At 41.4% G+C, this 21,881-nt stretch overlaps 1 protein-coding gene across 2 annotated transcripts in view; it reads left to right on the forward strand.

The window, feature by feature from the left end:
• RAD23B (RAD23 homolog B, nucleotide excision repair protein) overlaps nt 1–21,881 on the forward strand; it is a 42,441-nt gene that overhangs the window by 16,984 nt on the left and 3,576 nt on the right. For both annotated transcript variants that reach the window (XM_051782786.1, XM_051782787.1), the window contains exons 4-9: nt 636–895; nt 3,822–3,877; nt 7,566–7,693; nt 18,719–18,842; nt 19,938–20,065; nt 20,476–20,652. In XM_051782786.1, the coding sequence (XP_051638746.1) occupies nt 636–895; nt 3,822–3,877; nt 7,566–7,693; nt 18,719–18,842; nt 19,938–20,065; nt 20,476–20,652 (873 nt within the window). The remainder of the gene's footprint in view (nt 1–635; nt 896–3,821; nt 3,878–7,565; nt 7,694–18,718; nt 18,843–19,937; nt 20,066–20,475; nt 20,653–21,881) is intronic.

Below are 21,881 nucleotides of genomic sequence, written 5' to 3' on the forward strand. Positions count from 1 at the left end.
AGATTTGGTACTCTGTGATTCTGCTGAATCCTTGCTGCTCACTACAGAACTTCTGAAGTAAATTTCTGAAGTATGTGAAATGATATTTATTGTAGTGCTTTGAATGTAAAGACTGCATAACTAAAACTTGTTGCAGGCGAAGTTTTGGGGTTTTTTAATCTCATTTTCCATCAAACAGCATTCATAATGAAATGTGATTTCTCTCTTTATCACTTTTTTCCAAACCTGAGTGGTGAGAAAACCTTATGCTTGTTACACCTGTCAGATGTTTTTTGACAGTGCTCTTGGTTTCTTCTTGAAAATGTGCTTTTGTAAAACACAAGATTGTTTTCACATTTAGAGTATTGTGGTCTATAAATATTTAGATCATATCTTTGTATTTCGCTTTATACTCAGAGTGTGAATCCTTAGGTGTCTAAATAAGTACTTCAGTGGTGCTCCTAGATGCTTACCAATGAAATTCTGTTTAAATTGCATTACAGATTTAATGTCCTGCAATGTTTTAATGTTATGCTTGATGTCGAGGCAGCAATATCAAACACAAATGGTCTTAACAGAACCTAATCAGTGTGTTGCCTGCAGAGAGCAGGGGTTTGGGAGTTTTGTGCTGTGTCTGAACTCTTTTCCTCCTGTAGCCCAAAGCAGCAACTGGAGTCACTCAGCAATCAAATGCCACCTCCACTGTTGGCTCAACAACTGCAGCTCCTACACCAGTTGCTGCACCAGCCCCTGCTCCTGCCCCTGTGCCAGCCCCTGTGCCAGCTCCTGTCTCTCCACCACCAGCACCAGATGAGGCTGCCTGTGAATCTGCACCTGTGAGTGCCCCTCGAGAAGAGAAGTCAGAAGAAAAACCACCTGAGGCAGCAGCTGCTGTCAGTCCATCATCAACTGACAGGTATGAATGAGCCTCCAAAAGTGAGGCTGCTGCTTCTAGTTTTGATTTGAAGTTTCCATTACAGTGTTAGTCTAGTCATTCTCTCAAATCTACATAATTTTTCTCCTTTCTTGACTGTAATTTCAGTCTCTGACTCAAGTATAACATTACTGATCGATCCTAAGAAGCACCCCTCCCTGCTTACACCTTCTCCCATGGGAATTGTGGTCTTGGGAATAAACCCGTGGAGTGGAGAGCTAAATGACACAGGACTTGTGCTCCCATTAGGCATTTCAGAGTTACTATCACACAAGTTTCTTTTCAGACTGAGGATATTCACCTGTGTGGGAATATAATTTTCACGAAGCTCTTAAAGGCATAAGAGGAATGTGTCCTGTCCTGTTCATAAACCTCTTTGTTTTGAAACATGTTGGCTAGATTTGAACCATAACTTCCTTATTGCTCTATGAGTTTCTTAATTTCTGGAAAGAGCTTTTTCTTCCAAAATATAGGATATGGTATTGCTCCTTAATCATGTAATGCCTTAAAGCTACAAGTTTATTTTTGGCCCATCTGCAGATAGTTGGGGGAATTGGAATAACTTTTAACCACAATTCACTACATTCAAGAAAATCAAATGGAAGTTAAGTTACAGGTTTCATTCGTGTTATATGCTGTGGCCTTTTTTTGATCACTTTAAGTTGCTTAAGTATTGCATGGGATAAAAATGCTAACTGGAATTTCGTGGCCCTTGAAGTGCTGCATAGCATCAAATCTTCATTTTTCATACACTGGTTTTTAGTTATTAGTGTGTTATTTATGTGAATACCGGTGCATAAGACATTAATTTTTGAAATGGTTATATTTAAACACCATCAGTTGGTGTTTAAACCTTGATTTGACAAGGAAGCAAAACTTGCAATTGCTTATATCTTGAAAATGTCATCATAAGTTTTTTGCACTAAATACGCCAATTGGTTATTTAATTTTGCAATTATGATAAACGGATATCTCTTAGAAATGGAACACAAATGAAGCTGCCTTTATCAGTCAACTTAATTTTTTAAAAATTTTAATAGGTGAGTTTCTTCTCATTTTTTTCTGCTCAGTTAGTCCAGTGGGTTCAAAGATTAATCTTTGATACCAAAATAGTGTTTTCCCTGTACGGATTGCAGTGTTTTAAACTGCAAAGGGAGCCTCAGTGTACTAAACAGGAATCAAAAAAATAATTTAATACGACTATTAAGATTATCACCTGCCTTGATTTCAGTGAGTACTGCTTTTTTCTGATTTGCTTTAGAAGTCAGATAACTAAGGCTGGTGAAGATTTATTGAGCCATGGCCAGGCAAGCTGGTGTCCTGTTTTGCCTTTGGTCTTTTTTGGTTGTTAATCTCACTACTGACAGATGCTAGTGAAGCATTCCTGTTGGAACAAATTTTTTCTTGCATAAAAACACTGATCTCTTAAATGCCTTGTTAGATTTTTATTTATTTTTTTTTTTTTAAGTGGCATCTTCTGAAAACTCATTCAGATTTATCTGATGATCTTTCACTTGCTGATAGGAGTTGCCAGCTCCGGCAGCCTGATAAAAGTGAAGCTGGTGCTTCATGTCCCCAACTCTATCACATATCAAGACTGAATATGAATTTCCAAAATACACACACAATATGTATATTCCTGTATATATGGCTGGCTGCTTAGGTCAACTCAGGCAGGAAAAAGACCATCACTCAAGTAAGATACAACACCAGCAGCTTCATCCTGTTCCCCTCTGACTATTTTAGGACAAAGCCCACTCCTGCAAGATACATATGTACTAACATAAAAGTGAACAATATTAATTTCTCCAGCAGCTGGCATTAGAGAGACTGTTTCGGTAGCAGGCCCCTGGAGTTTGCTATGTTTTTGGCACCTGGGCATGTGATTGCCTTGAGCCCTGCAAGGCTGTTGCAGGCCCTGATACTCAGATTCCCTTTGACCTGCATGTAGCCAACCCCCCATTGGGAAAAGTAGTTAGAAATGGAATTTAATAAGGAAGGAGGATGGACTGGGGATGAGGTTCAGGCCACGGCCAGGCGAGTGTGTTTATATATGAATCGGCCCTTTTTCTCTTTTTTTTTTTTTTAAAACTCTCTTGACCCATGCATTTCATCTGCAGGGTGCCTTGATGCTTTCCTTTCCCTACCTTTGGTTTTTCCCCTAGATTTCCCTTAGTAAATCTCACACAGTCTCTTTTTCCCAGCACCCCATGGTGGGTTGCACTACCCTGTAGGCAGTACTGCCAGAAGGAGTCCTGTTGACCCATCAGGGGTGTCACCCTGAGACCAAGGGGCTGATGCTTTGAGTTTGCAGCCCTGGGATAAGTCAGGAAAAGGGCACCCTTGGCTCTGACTGAGTTAACTGGGATTCTTCTGCCTGGTGGTGTTGCCTCTGTGTTCCTCGCTATTGATAGATGTGAGCCTTGTAATGTAACAGCTTTGATAACTTGAGATGGAGTAATTGCAAATGTTAGCAGTTTATATTCCTGGGAAAGCAGGATACTGAGATTTTAATAAGTGCTTGGCACTGACCCACTTGGAGGTCAGACCGGTGACTGTGGGGAAGCAGTTAGTGAGACTGCTGTGTGCTTTTGAAAATCCACCTTGTTCCCCCACCCTTTAAAGCATTCAAGAAAGCAGATGGCTAATCCCTGAGCAGATGGGCAAGAGCCAAACTACTAGGGGTAGCAGGGGGGAGGTTGGCCTTGTGTTAAAAATGGTAGCATTGTAAGTTTGTAAAATCTGGTCTCACTATAGGACCAAAAGAGAACTCTTTGGAAAGCTTTGTTGGTTTTTTAGAAACAAAAGGGGCTATTAGAGTTACAGCTGCTGCTGCCTTTTTTTTTTTTTTTAACAGGAAATTTTCCAAAGTTTTGTAATTACCATTGCACTTGTCTTCATCTTACAGTACAACAGGTGATACATCTCGATCAAATCTTTTTGAGGATGCTATAAGTGCACTTGGTAAGTGGAATGTTTTTTTTAATGTAGACATTATTTTGGTGCAGCAGAGACATGACAGATTAGCAGATGTTGACATTTTCTTCTATATCTGTCATTGTTAAAATTATAATTAAAGTACCCCTCCGTAAGACCTGATATCTTGGAAGCAGCTTCAGGAGCTTCTTTACTGAAGAATACTTCCCTCCATATATTTTTATTGTGTAAAAGGAAGATCCTTATCATCCCTGGTTTTCCCCCATTTGCCTTAATTTCTCTTCTAACTATTCACTTTGAAGTGGCTTGAATAGAGGACTACATGTAAATAGATATATGCTTTTCACTTTTGCTCCCCAGAGTGTAGGTTGGATAAAATGGCTGCCTATATAATTCACTTGTTCCAGCTTTGAAAGTACTTTATCTTTTGACACATTTAGATTAGATAAATTCACCAGATCTGCTGCTATCTGGGCTAAGGAATGAATGCCTCCCTGTACCTACAGTTAATTCACTTTTATTTTGACAGTTTAAATGTCCTTGTTTCTCAGTAGAACAGACAGAATAAAAACAATGGGAGGGTCTGCTCCTCATTCATGCTGATTCTGGTTGCTAGGAAATTTAGGCAAACCCACAACTCCTTACTCCTACTTAAATTTTTGGATTGTTTTAGAGTGTAGCAAATTAAGGTACAAAAATGAGGAGGAGGTGTCTTTTGTTTGTTTGTTTTGTCTTATGTCTGTAAATATGAAGCTGCAATTTGGTACCAAAGAGTTTAAGAAAAGAGTTTTACTTACATTTTTGTGTATGGTTATGTGGGTATATTGGATGCAGGTGTTGTGATTAAGCAGCTCAGAGTGATCTAGGTCAGTAGTAATGTTTTACGTCTATTAGTGATAGTGACTAGATTCAGTCTGTCTAACTGCAGCTTAGGTGATATGTTGTTTTAGAGCTGAAATAGCTGATAGATACTGTAGGAGACAACCAGTTGAGTTCTGTTACATTTTTGAAGTGACTGCTGCTACCAAAGGTGCCTCATTAACCATTTGTTGTACCTTGGTGGCCAAAGTGTGGTCATCACAAATACTCATATTAACAGTATTGATCAACAAGTTAAATTAAGGTGGTGGTCTTGATTCAGGTCTCATCAGAAATTAAAAAAAAAATCCCATATCAAGAGTGTTGCCTCACTGTCCATTTTATGTGGAAGTTCTGTGATTGTTGTCTGGTTGTAAAACCACGTGTCCCTGACAGTTTGGAAATAACAGGCATTGATTGTAATTTTCTGGGTAAGCAAGCTGGTAGTGTTATAGGCCAAAAAATTTTCAAAGGCAATAGGCGTGAACTGTGTCATCCTTTTTCTTCAGAAACTGTCCTAAAAGGAATATGCATAAATTCATGTTGTATGTTTTCACATCCAGAGTTGGATCCTAGACATATTCTAACTGTGGCTTCTCAATTACATTGTCTGAAGTTAATTGACTTTGCTTTGAAAACAGAGATTGCTTTCTACTGATTTGATTTTGTTTAGATTCTGAAAACTGATGTGGCTTTCTATGCTTCGTGAAGATCTACATGTTTTGCAGTTCTTGTGCAACTATATCTTTCACTGGAGCAGCCTGAGCTTTCTTTAGGGCATGGGATGAGAATTATTGTGAGGAGTGTGATGAACTGGATTTGAGAGTTAATCCAGCTTTAAAATGTTATTTGAAAGACAAAAGCAAGGAGCAGAATCAGTTCAGCACTGACCTCAAACATTTCCACTAGCACTGTGTAGAGATAGGCCTGACTCTCTATCATGACATTGCTGGTGTGCAACTTCTGAATTATTATTCTTGATCTTACTTTTGCCCAGCTTGTGTAAGTAGTGTGTATATGGAGTACACATGTCTAAATTTGCAGTGATTCTGTTTCCTCCTTTGGCTTTTAATTGTGGCTTATGTAGCAGTCTGTGCAGAGCAAGTCAACCTTTTTGCATCTTTTTTTCCTGTATCAAATCTCTTATACTGGTTCTAGTCTCTACCTAGCTTATATTGAAAAAGCCCTACAGAAGTGTTAAGTAGTAACTACCTATATCAACAGGTGTTCTGTCTGCTGTTGGTTTTCTGTCTGCTTGATTAGTTTGTTAGCAATAGTAAGGGTAAACAAACTAGTCCTGCATAAGAAAGAATGTGAGCAGAAGTTCAGCAGAATCATTGTGTTGGAACAATTGTTGGCTGAACTTTTTTTGCATCTCTAGGTCAAAGTTTAGATGATAGGGTTTTTGGGGGTTTGGTGTCAGTTTTTTTTAATATCTGAAAAAATGAAGGTAGGTGTAAAGTAGTTCTATACGAAGACATGAACTTACCATTCCTTAAACTTAGGTTGACACTATTACTTTGAAGCCCAAATAACAAATACTCAGATTAGTCAAGGGTTGTAAATCCTTTATTTATGGATAATGCACAAGTGTCCATGGGCTAGGGCTTTTCTTATTGTTTGTTCTTGAGCATAGTGCCCTAAGCCATACATCCACTGATTATTTAGAAGCATTTGTTAAAAACCAGGCCAGTGGCATTGTGTTAATGTTGCCTTGAGTTGAACACCCTCTCCCTAAGGGAATAAAACTTGATGGTTTTGTTGGTTCTTTTAATGGTGACTTACTTGTATTAACAGAGTAGCTCTAGCAGTATTTGTTTTCTCTGTGTTTTTTAATTAATCAGTTGTTTTTTATGACTATAATTATTTTACTCTCTTACCACTAACTTGCTAGTTGGAGTCAGTCAGTAGTAATATTCCACTGAGATCAGGAATACCTTTATCCAGGGAAGGAGATAGTATTTTAATGTCTGGGTTTGTTTTTTTCTTTTAAGGAAGGAAAATTAAATGGATTATGAAAAGAGATAATAATCTTCCCTACAGTGAGATTAGTGTACTGATCAGTTGCCCTTAAATTGCTCATGTATAGTGTGGGTACCCATTTGTCTTAATGGCTGCAGGTATGGGACAGTTCTTGTCCGTGTACGAGATGGGGGGTTTGATGTGATGGATGTCTAGTCAAATAATAAATTGAATGAGATATGAATTAAATTAGGTAGCTTAGTCTCACTGAGGTCTTGAGTGGCTTTCCTAGATACAACTTTAAAGTCTTCTGGCTGACTTGAGTTGGTCCGTGTTAAGTTGATTAGAGTACTTTGGTCATCATCACCAGCATGTAGCAATGTATAGTTGTAACTTGGTCATCACTGTCATCAATCTAACAATAGCATAGCAGAAAGTCTTTATTTGGGAAAACCTCAATGGCTAACAGTTTAACAGGCAGGTTTCTGCCTCAAAAGTTTTGATTTCCAATTTTATGCTGCAGGAGGCTTTTCTTGATTACATGAGGAATTATTAACTGTGACGATGCCCTTGACCTTAGGTGAAAATTTGGAGAGAGAGCATTATTTCAATTACAAGTACAGAAGTATCACAAGTGCTGCTTTTGTCAATAGAGGTTTACACTGTGTTCATTACCCTCTCCTATTTCCAGTCAAATTCATAATGAAACCACCAGAATATATTTGGAATTAAAGCCACATGGCATATTTAATGTGAGCTTCTCTTTACTTTTCAGTGAATGACTCAAATTTGGGTAGAAATGAGGTTTATCAATTGAAACATTTTTGTGATTTTTTTTTTTTTTTTTTTTTTTTTTGGTCTTATTCCCCTAAAATTGTGGTCATGTGACTTCTAGTGACAGGTCAGTCCTATGAGAATATGGTGACTGAGATCATGTCAATGGGCTACGAACGAGAGCAAGTGATTGCGGCACTGAGGGCCAGTTTCAACAACCCTGACAGAGCGGTGGAATACCTCTTGATGGTGAGCAGCTGCTTTACCAACACCTTGTTCTTTCTGATTTTATGTTTTCCACATAGCTTTCACTTTGATTTACATGTTATTTTGAATATTAACCAATCAGTGAGAGTAATATGTTTTCACAGAGGAACAACTTCTCCAGGCAGAGCATCTGGAAGGATGAGATTCAGACTTTGGGGGACATGATGTGTTATAGAAAACACCAAAGTCATCCCTAACCACCTCTTTGCTTTTACTATTTGTTATATGGATATGTATGTAAATTGTGTTCTGTTGCAGTGATAGTTCTAAATGCCAATGGCTGACTCAATGATTTTGCATCACATCTTAGTGACATGTGTTAGTTGATCAGTTGTACTTTTAGATTAGTATCTATAGCATCACCTAGGCATTTTTTAAGTTCCAGTTCACTGTTTTTGCTAATAATGCACAGTGTTCTTAATATACTTTCCAAACAGCAAATTTTGAGAGTTTTTTTAAGTGTGCTTAATTTAACCGATGTTTTAATTTAAGCAGTGTTCTAGAGAAGAAACAATTTTTGTTTGATAAATACAGTTTGAAGGGTGAAATGAACTTCACTGATGTGAGAGGAAATAGAAGAGTAACTTCACTTTAAGGGAAACCATGTGTGTTGTTTTAGGGCTTTTTTGGATTATTTCTCATTGTATACCTCAATCTGACAGGTGAATTGTAACCACCGTAGAATCTGTCTGTGATCTTGTTACTTGGTCAGTATTTCCAGTGCATTTAGTTTTCACTCTAGCATATCATTCTTTTCCCTGATGTGGTTTTTCCTTTTTTCTGGACAATCTGAACTTTATTAGAATTGGAAATCAGATATCTTGGACAAGTCCTTGCAAAATATCTGTGGATTGAATTTCTAATCGATTGATGAGAAAACCAGCATCTTTACCTCCAGTTATAAAACTTTGCTTTCGTTAATGAAGTTTTTCTTCAGTAGCTACAACTACAAGTCACTGGCATGCTTGCTACTTACATGAGGGTACTCAAGACTTTGTACCCTTCAGATTTTAAACTGACAACAAATGTTTTGAGTACAAGAATGTACAATTCTCATCTAGCATTAGGCCACAAGGGTGAATGGAGTAGCTCCCAACTATCTGCCGTAAGTCTGCAACCTCAAATTTTTGTTTTTCATGTCATAAAAATGTTGATTTTAGTGTTCATCTAGTCTGTACATACACTATAAATTTGGTGTCTCCCCTAAGTGTTGGGTTTGCTGTGTGTGTGCGCAGTTCTTGTACACTCAGTCTGATATTTCCCTCCTCTGTCTTATTTCTGTTCAGGAAGTCAAGAATAGAAACAAAACATCGCTATGATGGAGTTCAACATGTCACATCTGCCAAATAGATTTTCTGACTGGCCTGAGCAGTTAATTTCTGCTCCTTCAGTAGGTTCTGTGTATACAATAAGTTCTTCTCTTACATAAGGTGGTCCCTTTATGTTTCATGTTGTCCTCTACTGAGAATACCTTTTCTCTGTTCTTCCTCTTCTTCCTACTGGAAAAGGAAGTGGGGAGGAACAGTGTTGCTCTTGGAGACCATATTAGCTGACCTACTTCTGTTCCCCTTCTAGGAGAATCATGTTGCTATAAATGGTCTTTCTAACTGTTCTTGATCTGCTGTGTTCTAAACATGTTGCTTACTGTCCTGCTGCATTAAAAAAAGCTTATTTTTGGTTAATACAGGTCCATTAATGACACTGTTCTTTGATACTCTGTTACCTGCCTCCAAACTATCATCAGTGTTATCTTTGTTATAATCTGCAGAATAGGATTTAGGGTGTTGAGGTCTCTAAGTGTATACAATTGTCCAGGTTTAAAGAACAAGTACACCAAAGGTACCTTAGAGTGTTGGAAAGAAAACATCAAGAGACTCCCTGTGCTTAAAGCATAGCTGTTCCTCAGGTGAGCCCTGAAGATTCTGCTTATTGTCCACAGTTCAGGTGACAAGCTGTTCTGTTTTCATGGCTTCATCATTGAGGATCTAGGTGTAATCCTGTGTCTGAGTGTGGTCATGGAAGGAGGTCTCAATTCCAAAAGACGCTCTTTCTATATGCCAGACTCATCTCTGGAGGCATTTACATTCAGATTTCTTTGACCCCAGGATTTTCTAACCCCTAATTGGGAAGGAGTCCTGTCATCTCATCAACGACCAGACCACTGCTTGCAGCCTCTTAGTTTGGAAATTTTTAGGAACCATTTTTCTGTGAGGATAGTCACACACTGAACATGTTCGCTGGAGAGATGGCCAGTATCCTGTGCCTGTCAGTGTCTCAGAGGGGTTTGAACAATGCCCTTTACAGGCTTTAACTTTTGGTCAGCCGTGAATTGGTCAGGCAGTTTGACTAAATGATCACTGTAGGTACCTTCCAACTGGAACTGTTCTGTTCTTCATTCTGCTCAGGGGCCAGACCTGCTGTGATTGTTACCCTTTGGAGAGCAATGTCAGCTAAAAACTGCTGTAGTGCTCAGTTAAACAGTAAACAATTATTTCATCCACTGTAAGGCACCCCTGGACTTTTTTGCTGCCCAAGAAATGTGTATATTCAATATGACTTGTGTGTGAATTGATACCACATTTTATTCTTTGGGTAGATGCATGAACAAGGTCCACATGCCTCACTAGTCTTGTCTGATTACAGCTGTACACAGTCTCTGTTATCTGGAGAGTGACACCTCAGGCTTGTATTTAACAGTTAAGGTGATGTTCAAGATGACAAATAATTTCTAAGTGAATTTGTTTGAACTAGTTTACATAGTGCTTCTACTCAAGAGCAAACTTAGGGTTTGAACAAGCACATTGTTTGATCTGAGCGCAGATTACAGACTTAGGCCTGTGAATAGGTGAAATCAGCTAATAGTTTCATAAGATTAACCCAAGTTGTTACATTATACTTAGTTTCCCAGAAATGACTGATTTGATGGGACGTTATTTAAGCGGTGCTCTGTAAGCCACTGATAAGAAAGAATTACCTCAGAATTACACTGTGAATGGAATTTTCCTTCCCGTCTGTGGAGGGAGGAATGTATAGCAAGGTTACTGAACCATATAAAGGTAATGAATGAAGTGTGTGACAGGGAAAACTTGCATTTATTCCTCTGAGTGGCTTAAACATGTATGTGATGATTAGGTGATTTATACCTTGCTGTGCTTCTTATCATACAAGTAAGGCAAAGTTTTGCCTGGAGTGCACTGTCCATTTCTCCCTTTCTAGATGCACCTTCCATATTAGCTGTATATTTGTCCTTTTTGTTCAGCTGTAGTGTTGAACGTACCATGTTGCAGCAGGATTTTTAATCTGCCTTACCTACCAGGCTCGTGTTGCCTAAAAGACCGCAGAGAAAAAAGTCTCCAGCCAATTCAGTGTATAAGATAAGATAAAGAGACCAGGTCCTTTAATCTCAGGCCTAAGGCCCAGGGAATACATACCACGTGCACACCCTCAGACAGTGGTTCTATGATTTTATAATAAGGCCGAGGTTCTGCTCCCTGACATGTCCCTTCAGGAATTGGGTCTGGGGGCGTTTGGGACCCCTTCTTCCTCATCCTCATCTTCTTCATAGCGCGCACAGTCCTTGGAGTTCTTCCAAAGTTCTGGGCTTCAAGGTTGCTGTGTCTGTGTGATATCTTCTGGCTCAGGCCTTAAGGTATTTTTCTACAATTCTACCTTGAAAAGAAGACCAAACAAGCTAACGGAATTTTAGAGGGATCGATATGAAATGGGATAATACGGTTGGGAATGTGTAAACATTATGCTACAGGGTAAGAGATATAATACAGCTACATTCACTACACATCTACTTCTAAAATCTATAAAAGTTTAAAAATCAAAAAAAAAGCTCTGAGGCATCAGTCTCCCCTTTAGAGATGGACAAAACTCAATCTTGTCCAAACTCTACCACTTCCACCTAGCATTATACCAAAGGGATGACCAACATCTGCAGCATCGGGTCATGCAATGAGCTATTATACAAACTCTGTGTACATCACTAATATAAACAGTTCTTTTAGCCAGTTCCAGTTTGGTAACCATGAAGTAAGTTTGTGGAGATATCCCTGTAAACCTAATGAGACATCTTCAGGAATTGTCCAATGTAGGATTTAAACTTGATGCCAAATTTTAGTGGAATCCATAGTGCAAATCCAGCACTCACTTTCATGAAGAATATTGGGTGCATTTTACTAAAGCCAAATGTAAATTTTGGTTCTAAACCCGAATCATAGTTACTGACTTTACAGATAACATATAGAGAAGAAACAGTCTAGGCCACATCCTCTTCATCAGTGTCAGGCTCTGATTTGCTAGTAGTTCCAGGAACTGAAGCTTTCTTAACTCTGGAGTAATGAAACCAGGGTCCTTTGCCAGCAATTTCAACTGCACTGAGGGAAGTCAGCAGGACTTGAAATGGTCCTCTCCACTTGGCTTGCAATGGGTTACTGTCCCACCATTTAACATAGACCCAGTCTCCAGGCTGGAATTGATGAGCAGGGGCGTCCAATCCTATGGGTCTGGATAACTTGATGAATCTCTGGAGTTTCTGTAAAGTAGAGCCTAGAGCCACTAAAGACTTCTGTAGATCAACTTTCCCCCTCGTGTGAATGTCCCCTGGAATGTGCAGAGCTTGATATGATCTCCCATATAATATTTCATAAGGACTTACATTATCTCTCCACCTTGGTTGCTCCACCTTGAATTCTGAGCAGAGCTAGAGGCAAAGCCTGAACCCATGACATGGATGTTTCCTGACAAATTTTACCAATTTGCATTTTAAGAGTACCATTAATACGTTCTACTTTCCTGCCTGCCTGAGGTCTGTAGGGAATATGCAGGTCCCAGACAATTCCCAGGATGTGACAAACCTCCTTCGCTATTGTTGCAATGAAATGTGTCCCTCTACCTGATGATGTTCTTAGAGGAACCCCAAACCTTGGAATTACATGGTTGAGCAAAGCTTTTACCACTTCCCTTGCTGTGTTAGTGCGACAGGGGTAAGCTTCAGGCCATCCACTAAAAGTGTCAACCAGTACCAGTATGTACTTATATCTCTCCCTGGGTGGTAACTCAGCAAAATCTATTTGCCAGTAATCTCTGGGAAGGTCCCTGGCCTTTGTTACCCCTAGCACCACTCTCTTGCTTGTATCAGGATTGTTTTGCCTGCAGATTTCACATTTACTTACAATGGATTGCTCAGCTCTGGTCATACCTGTCCCTATTACTACCTTCTTCAAATGTTTTAGAAGGTTTTCTGTTCCCCAGTGGGTAGCCTAATGTTCCCGCAGAACTATCTCCCTAAGGAGTGGGGGTGTGACCACAACCTGTCCTGTAGGTGTAACAGCCCATCCACTTTTTGATTTCAGTGTTAAGGGACTTAATTAACTGGTAGTCTTTCTCATGATATTTTGGGGTGAACCCTGTCAGATCGATTTACTTCTGTGGTATTACTGTTAGGATACTATTTCTGCAGCCTCTTTTGCTGCCTGGTTGGCAAAATGATTTCCCAGTTCGGGAGTTGTTTTCCCCTTTTGATGTTAACGTGGTCAATTAGGTATAGGGGTTGGCCACTACTGGATGTATATCCTCTGTTATTTTGTTGACTGCCCTTAGATCCTGCACCAATCGATAGCTCTTACCATCAGCCTTTTTTACTGGTAGGACTGGGGGTATTGTATTTGGATTCACATTCTACCAATAACCCAAATTTAATCCTTTACAACTTTCTAGCTTCAAAGGGTATTTACTGGTTTGGTCTTACCAGTGTTGCTCCTGGTTTGAATGTGATCCTTACAGGTTCTGCTTGCTTGGACCTCCCAGGACAATTGCTAGCCCACACTATAGGGATGACAGCATTCTCAACCTCTGCAGGGATCTCTCCGTGGTTCTCCTGTATGCAAAAGGCAGCTGCCTTGATATATTTAGTGTCATAAATTATGACTTTTATTCCACGCCCCTTGCAGAATTTAATTTTGGCTTCAAATTTCTCCAATAGATCCCTACCCAGTAAAGGCTTGGGAGAGTTTGGCATATAGAGGAATTGATGAGTTACCCTGTGCTTTCCCAATTTAAATCTCAAAGGTTTAAAGAAAGGCCTTGTTTTGCTTACCCCTGTAGCACCAACCACCATTACAGTATGATGACTCAGTTTCCCTTCCAAAGTGTTTACACAGAATATGCTGCCCCTGTATCAACCAAGAATTCCACTTCTTCCCCTCCCAGCTTAGCTACAACGAGAGGTTCTGCTGGGGAAGAATCTTCCAGTCCCTTTCAGACACCCTGTCCGTCCTGGTCCACAGCCAGTTGAGGGACTGGGTTTCCACTTCTCTTCAAATCTGGACAATCCCTTCTCCAGTGCCCTTTCTTTTTGCAGAAAGAACACCGATCATTCCCCTTATTATGCTGGCAGTTGCATTTACAACACTTGCAGTGGGCATTGTGCTTGTGGCGTCCCTGGCAGTTACTGCATTTGTGGGGTGTGTGGCAGTCATCTGCCTCCACCTCCAGCACTTTTGCCTTGCCTTTCTGATCCCTATTCCAATACACTGTCCAAGCTATATCCAATATCTCACTGATCTCTTTCTTCTCACCTGCCTTTTGCAACTTTTTCCTTATATCATCTGCAGACTGACCTATGAACAAATAGATCAAATGTTTTTTCCCAAGGTTTGAACTGATGTCCACATCTGTATACTTTCGTAGGACATCTTTCAGCCTATTCAAGAAGTCTGTTGGGGATTCATTCTTGTCTTGCTTCACCTCATACATTTTTGTCCAATTTACTGCTTTTGGAATACCATGTCTTAAACCATACCCCACCCAATCCTGATAGTGTTTCAATGCTTCCCTCTTTTCTGGTGAATTGGGATCCCATTTTGGGTCCTCTGGGGGGGAATATATCCTTAAGTTCCCCTGTGAGTTTTCCAGATGCTAGTAGTAGCTCAATCCCAGACCAGGCAGCTTGCTTAACCATTTTCTTCTCCATACTATTATGCAATGTATCCATCATGACTTTGAGGTCATACTAGTCCGGATTTTGTGTTCTTACTGCTTTTTCTACATAATTAGCCATTTTTTCTGTGTTTTCTCTATATACCTCCACTGAGCCCTTCCATTGTTGTAACTCAACCAGAGAAAAAGGAATTTTTATCAAAACTGGTCCTTGGTTACCCATGGCCTGTCTCAGGGGAGTCTCTATGACAGTTTTCTCCTTTCTTGTTCTTGTTCTCCTAGCCATCGGGCTTGGATCCGACACAGCCTCACACACCCTTCTCCCACTTCCCTTCGCAGTTGCCGAGGAAACCTTCGCCTTTGTTTTTGGTTTTACTACGGGAGCTTTTTCCTCCTCCGAGGTACTGACTGATTCGTCATCAGAGGCTTCTGTACCTGTGTCAGTGAGATCATTATCTCTAGTTTTTAATTTCATGCTCGAGGGGTCAAAGAGGGGGAAAACCTTGCCTTTTCCTCCTGTCGGGGGCCAAGAACGATCTGCTCTTCTTTGGTGGAGCCGTTCGCTGATGATATGGGGTAAAAGCTGGAAACGCCCCTGGGCTGCTCTTCTAGAATGGGAAACCCTGCATACCAAGGGGGGGCAGTCGGGAATGACCGCGCCCCCCGAGTACCCCGTGGGAGGGTAAGGACCACAAGGGACTGGGAGCGCTAAAGGACAAGAGGCGGCTCCAGCTCCGCCCACAATGGTGTCGATTGGGGCAGTGACCCCGGCTGCAGGCACCGCCTCCATTCCTCCTCCTCCCACAGCTCCGGCGGGAATTTTGCCTGTAGCTGCTGAGGTATCGTGGGCAGCCGTGTCTGGGCCGGTCGCAGCCGAGGGGCGGTCTGTGCCTGCGCCTGCCGCGCTCCCCGCTCCGTCCGTCAGCCCCATGGCAGCTCCCACGGCTGTGACCGCGGTCGCCGCTGCCGCCGTCCCGTGTGCCCGACTTGTGGCAGCTCCCGCCGCGCAAGCGGCCGTCTGTCCCGTAGCGGTGGGTCCCGCCGCCGCCCCCGGAGCGATGGCTCCGATGGCCTGCTGTGGCAGGCGCTGTCCCCGCCAGTCCCAGAGCTCCCGTGATCCCCGTCGCTGCTGCCGGAATCGCCGCGGTGACTCCCGTGCCAGTCGCAGCCGCTGGCGGTCCCGCGGCTGGACCTCCTCCCGCTACGCTGGCGGCAGCGCCGGGGCAGTACCTACAGTCACACCTTCAACCCCTCTGGCCGTCTGACCAGCGCTGGCAACCACCCCCGCCTGTCCTGTGCCGCCCGCCGCTCCGGTGGGACCTGCGCCCGCTGCGCCTGTGGCGGGTCTCGGCGCCGCTGGTCCCGCAGAGCCGGCCGCACCCGCTCCAGCAGGAGTGGCTCCTGGGTTTCCCCCTTGCAAATTGGGGGCCGTTAAAAGATCTAAATCCTCGTCTATCGGGCTTTTAACGTAAATTTGACTGATGGGATCACCTTTACCACGATCTTTCTTCTCTCCTCTCTCTAAAACCATTTCTGAGAGCTCTGCCTCTGCAGGGGCTTTATCTAACTTATACTCTCTCTTCCATTCTGGATGGTTTAAAAAGGCCAAAAACAATTCAGCATACACTACTTCGTTCCATCGCTCCTCCTTATGAAGGTTTGACATAAGCTGTAACACTGTATTCATTTGAAAAGAGCCAAACTTCGGCCAAGTCTCCCCTTTGAGCAGCCTGTGCAAAGGCCACATATTTACAGAGAACCTGCATAACTCTTGCCTCTTTAAAGATGTTTCAGGGCCAGTCAAATGCCTCCAGTGCTGCAAAACCAAGGCTAAAGGAGATCCTTTTGGGATCTCCTCCTCTTGGGACTCGACACAACCCATGATGACAACTACCAGGCAGGAAAAAGCTTCCCAGCACCAGATTTGAACTCGTGACCTCAGGATTACCCCACGAGCTCCCTCTCTGAACACCACCACCAACTTCAAGCCAGGGCAGGCAGGGTATTTTAATGCAGAGAAAGGCATCCCTTTCCTTCTGGCTATACCAAGCCAATGCAAAGCCCCTGAGTAACCACACTGGTAGGCTTCACTGTCCCTGCCCTGCCTTTATCGAAGCTGTAAGGGGGGGTTCCTCCACCCACTTCCCTTTAATTGTCCTGGTCTTCTGCCCACAGACTGGAAAACCAGCAATTTATGCAACAACACGGGCCCAAAGTCTCACTTCCTGGCCTACCATATTCCCCTGTTTCCAGGAAAAACCCCTTTGCAACTTTAGCAAAATTACCCAAAGGAGCTGCTCTTTTATCTCACCTCTGTGTGTGTGGTTGAGGAGCTGGGCTTCCCAAGATTGGTGCGGGAATTCTCCAAAATATGCTGGCAGAAGAATAATTTCCTGCAGGATTATGTTTCCTGATCCGGAGGAGTTACAGGTCCCACTTTTCCGCCTTTCAGAGTGCCAAAACTGTTACCTAAAAGACTGCAGGGAAAAAATACTTCAGGCCAGTTTAGTGTATAAGGCAAAGGGAGCAGGTCTGTAATCTCAGGCCTAAGGCCCAGGGAATACATACCATGTGAGCTCACCCAGACAGTGGTTCTATGATTTTATAATAAGGTCCATCCAATCCCAGATCTGTCCAGCCTCAGTTCTGCCCAGTTCTACCCCCTGACACGCCCCCTGAGGAATTGGGTCTGGGAGTGTTTGGGACCCCTTCTTCCTCATCCTCGTCTTCTTCACAGCATGCACAGTCCTTGGAGTTCTTCCAAAGTTCTGGGCTTGAAGGTCGCTGTGTCTGTGTGATATTTTCTGGTCCAGGCCTTAGGGTGTTTTTCTACAATTCTACTTTGAAAAGAAGACTAAACACACTAATGGAATTTTAGAGGGATTGATATGAAATGGGGTAGTAGGGTTGGGTATGTGTAAGCATAATGCTACAGGGCAAGAGATATAATACAGCTACATTAAAATCTACATTCACTACACATCTACTTCTAAAATCTATAAAAGTTTAAAATTCAAAAAAAAGCTCTGAGGCATCACTTGACAAACCTCTTTGTTGTCTGGCTAAACTGAAATTTTGTAATATTTCCATCCGCCCCATTCCTTATGTTTTGTGCTTCCCAAACTGAAGGATGGCCTTCTTTTGGGTAACTTCTCTGGGCTTGTTGTCATACAGGATTCTTTCCTGGTGTCTCTCCCCTGGCAAGTTGTCTGAGTTTCCAGGATTCAGGGAGAAAGGCTGAAAGGACAAATTTGGTGCAGGAGTTCAGTGACAGTGGGGAAGGCAAGGCTAGGGTAGGAAGTCTGAAGGATTCCCATGCAGGAGTAAGGTAGTAGAGTAAGGTGTGTCTTGGTTGTATAACCCACATTCTAATTCACTATGATTGTTCTTTTTAGCTTTGTCTATTTCACCCCCCTGAGCAATCAGTTCCTTTATAAAGTTTTTTGCATGGAATATAAACAAAAAGCAAGTTAAGTTTTGTTGTTTTTTTTTTAACTGCTAACACTTGACGACATAAAGACCTTTTCACACTTGAGATACAGTAAAGGACAGTTTTGCATTGGGGAAGGAGGTCCCAGGAGCAGTGTTCTTACATCTCTTCACAGTTTCCTCCCAGATTGTATGCCATTGATAATCTCAGTTAGCATTGTGTACTGCAATTCTGTTGCTGTAATGTAACTTCTTTTGCATAACACTATAACATATTGTAACTATATTTGGGTTAACTTTTTCACTCATATGAAATATCTTGGAGCAGAATTCAAAGCAAGTACTTTTTATGGAGTAAAACATGTTTTTAAACTGATGCAGTGAATGCTTTACTACCTTGGTGTACAAACCACACATTTTTCTCATTTTTTTTCTCAAAAAATAAAATTGCTCTTTTCACAGTGTTCTTTCTTCAGTTGTAAGTGCATACCTATCACAGTATCTTGCTTTGTATTTGCAGTGAAAGCATTAAAGGGTTTTTTGTTCCCTTCATTCTGGAAAGCAAATATTACATGCAGTTGAAACAAATATTTTGTAGCATTCTGTAGGTAATTGTGTGAACTGTGGCTTTAGGGTATACCTGGAGATAATCAGGCTGTGGCTGAACCCCCTCAAACACCAAGCAGTGGTGCCTCTCAGTCTTCAGCAGTGGCAGCAGCAGTAGCAACTATACCAACGACTACTAGCTCATTAGGAGGTAAGAAAGGTTATGTTTGAGAGGATGCGATAAAAACATTGTGCTTAATCAGTCTCTTCTTCAGTCAGTTTTAAATTCCTGGTGCTTGTGAACTGATCAATGGAGCTGGGTAAGAGCTGCATCATGGAAATTCCAAATGTGGTACTTCCTTGGAACATGCAGCTTGATATGTGTTGATACATCTGCAGTGAGGTTTCAAAAAATGCAGTGAACTCACACAACTCCTTTGATTCAGTATTCTGAATTTAAGTGTAAGACCACAAATGTGGGTGGGGTTGTGTTTTCTTATACATAAACTTTGGCTTTCTGCTCTGTGGATAACTGGGCACTGTTGTCCATGGCTGTACTTATGTATCTACCTCTTGGAATCTGGAATATCAAGAGAGAAACCTGCAATTAGTCATGAAGTGTAGCACCTAAGAGACTTGTAAATGACCTGGGACTCCTCACGGAGCACAGGGACAGTGGTTGGTGCCTGCTGAAGAGAACTCTGTCTTAAAGGGAGATAAATACATGAAAGGAGCATTATGAAGGGGAAGGGAAGCTCTGTTTTAGGCTGTGGCAGAGATGGAGTTCAAGATACAAGGTTTGATAAGAAACCAGAGCATTAAACATACAGATTGTAGTGACAGGCACACATGACATAATCCATAAAGAGGTAGTGGGGGATGGGGTGTTTCAGAGTGGTTCAGACACAGTTCAAGGCAGTAAATAATATAGGTTGTATGGGAAGGAAAGACTCCCTTGAGTCAGAACTGACCCATTGCAGTAGATAGGGAGCTCTGTTGTAGATGCAGAGACAAGGCAGTAGACTGGGTAGATGTCTCTGAATGAGGTTACTCAGAGCTGAGACAAAGAGAAAAATGCTGGAAATAAAAGACACAAGGCTGTTGGATCTTAAAATTGGGTGGAAAGAAAATGCATTGTTTAACCTTGCTTAAACTAGAGTAAGTCAGTGTGAGGAAGCAAGCTTTTCTGTCCTTCAGTGAGGAATGTATAGCCCTATTTCTGTCTAAAATTGCAGTGTAGGTATGTATTTTATTAAGATTCTTAGTAACATCTTTAAAAACCATGTTACCCCTTTTGATTTTTCAGGACATCCCCTTGAGTTTTTACGAAATCAGCCTCAGTTCCAGCAGATGAGACAAATTATCCAGCAAAATCCTTCTCTGCTACCGGCATTGCTACAGCAGATTGGACGGGAAAACCCTCAACTACTGCAGGTGAAGCTAAAAAGAAGAAAATAATGCTTGCTAATTCTGATTTAGCCTTACAAGAGAGGCATATGTTGATGTTACCTGGGATAATGTGTTACTGGCAGTTACAATATCCTATTGTTGACTTTTCAGTAGTTGTTGCTGTACAGAACATATTTTCTATGACATTAGAAATGAGTCTGAGACTCTTACTAAGAGGGTGCACCGGGGTCAGGAAGAGGAAATGATCACTGCAGTTGAACTGAAACATGAAATTGTGTTTCTTATGGTTAGATGTAATGATTTTTCTTGATGCACTTTTTACACATTCCTTTGACTACTTGCTTCCCTGAAAACATTTTTACTTGTCTGTTGGCAGGCTTAAACATGAGTTATTTAAATATGTGTGTTTTCTTTTATTGTTCCATGCATCACAGCAAATAAGCCAGCACCAGGAACACTTTATTCATATGCTGAACGAACCAGTTCTAGAGTCTCGCCAAGGCTTAAGTGGGAGTGATGATGGTGCCAGCACTGGAGAAGTAGCAGATGCTGGAAATGGTCATATGAACTACATTCAAGTAACACCGCAGGAAAAAGAAGCTATAGAAAGGGTGAGCCTTTCTTCTTTGAAGTGTTTCTTGGCTGTTGGTGTAGGGTGTTGACTCTAGTGCGTGCTTAAGACATAACTTAAACTTTTCTTATGCTGAGCAGTTCTGCTTCATATTTGATATTTTTATACTTGGTATTTCATAGCTGTTGTAGTCCTGTTTCAAACTACATCTTTTCCTGCTTTATAGCAATTAAGTCTAAAATGTCTTAAATCTGCCTTACTAGGAAGATGCAGAGCCTTTTAAGTGATCAGAGACTGTTTGTAGTAATTAATGACTGAATTGTTTTCCCTCAGGAATGGGAACTCAGGCAGAAATTCCTCTTGCAAAAGCCTCAGCCAGTGGTGTTCTACATCATTCTGTGTTAGGTGTCCAGGTGCAAAGATCTGTCTGCATGAGCACTGTTTGCAAAGTGCTTGGATAGTAAGAAGGCTCATAGTTAAGTAGATTAGTTCAAGTCAAAACTTCACCCACATATTTGTCTATCCATGGGAATTATTTAATTATAGCTTTCTAAAAACAACAGGTAAACATGTCTATAAAAATACTCTTGGGGGTGGTATATTGCATCATAACTACTGTGTGTAACATTGACTAAATATGGCTTTATATAGATGGCAACACCACTGAGATCTTTTTCTTAGGAAAAATTGCAAGACTTCTGTCATACTGTGGTAGTGGTTTTGTGTCTCAAAGACAATGGTTTTTTTCCAGCTGGCAAAGCCAAAGGTTATGTAAGGATCATCGGAAAATAACTGTTTAAATATAGGTGTCAATTCTCTAGATCTCAAGGAAGTTAACAATTAATAGGATTAGTCTGTTTGTCCATGTACTTCACAGATCATGCTCTCTAATCTGTTGCCTGTCCTTTTAAAGCCATTTTATGCAGTAGAGCATTATTACCTCTACAGTCTGTTCTAAAACCCAGCAGAGACCTGTACACTTCTTCCCCTTACCGTGAAACACACCTCAGAATTTTAGGAACCTAGTATTGCAGCTAATGCAGTCATGCTGTTTGTGGCAGATAATAAAATCTAAGAATGGTTGACGAGGGGTAATAGGATACAGTTTCTCACAGTTATTTGGTCTGCCCTATATGTGAAATGCAGGTGGTATGAGGATTTTAAGAAAAATCTCCAGATAGTTGTATGTACTTGCCTTTGGCTAAAATAAGGTTTCATTTGCTGACTGCCTTTAAGTGCAGGCTAAACCCATTCCCCTTGACACAGTAA

This window comes from Manacus candei, unplaced genomic scaffold (assembly GCF_025592945.1).
Source record: "Manacus candei isolate 608988 ecotype Guabito, Panama unplaced genomic scaffold, ASM2559294v1 h1tg000016l, whole genome shotgun sequence".
NCBI classification, from domain to species: Eukaryota; Metazoa; Chordata; class Aves; order Passeriformes; family Pipridae; genus Manacus; species Manacus candei.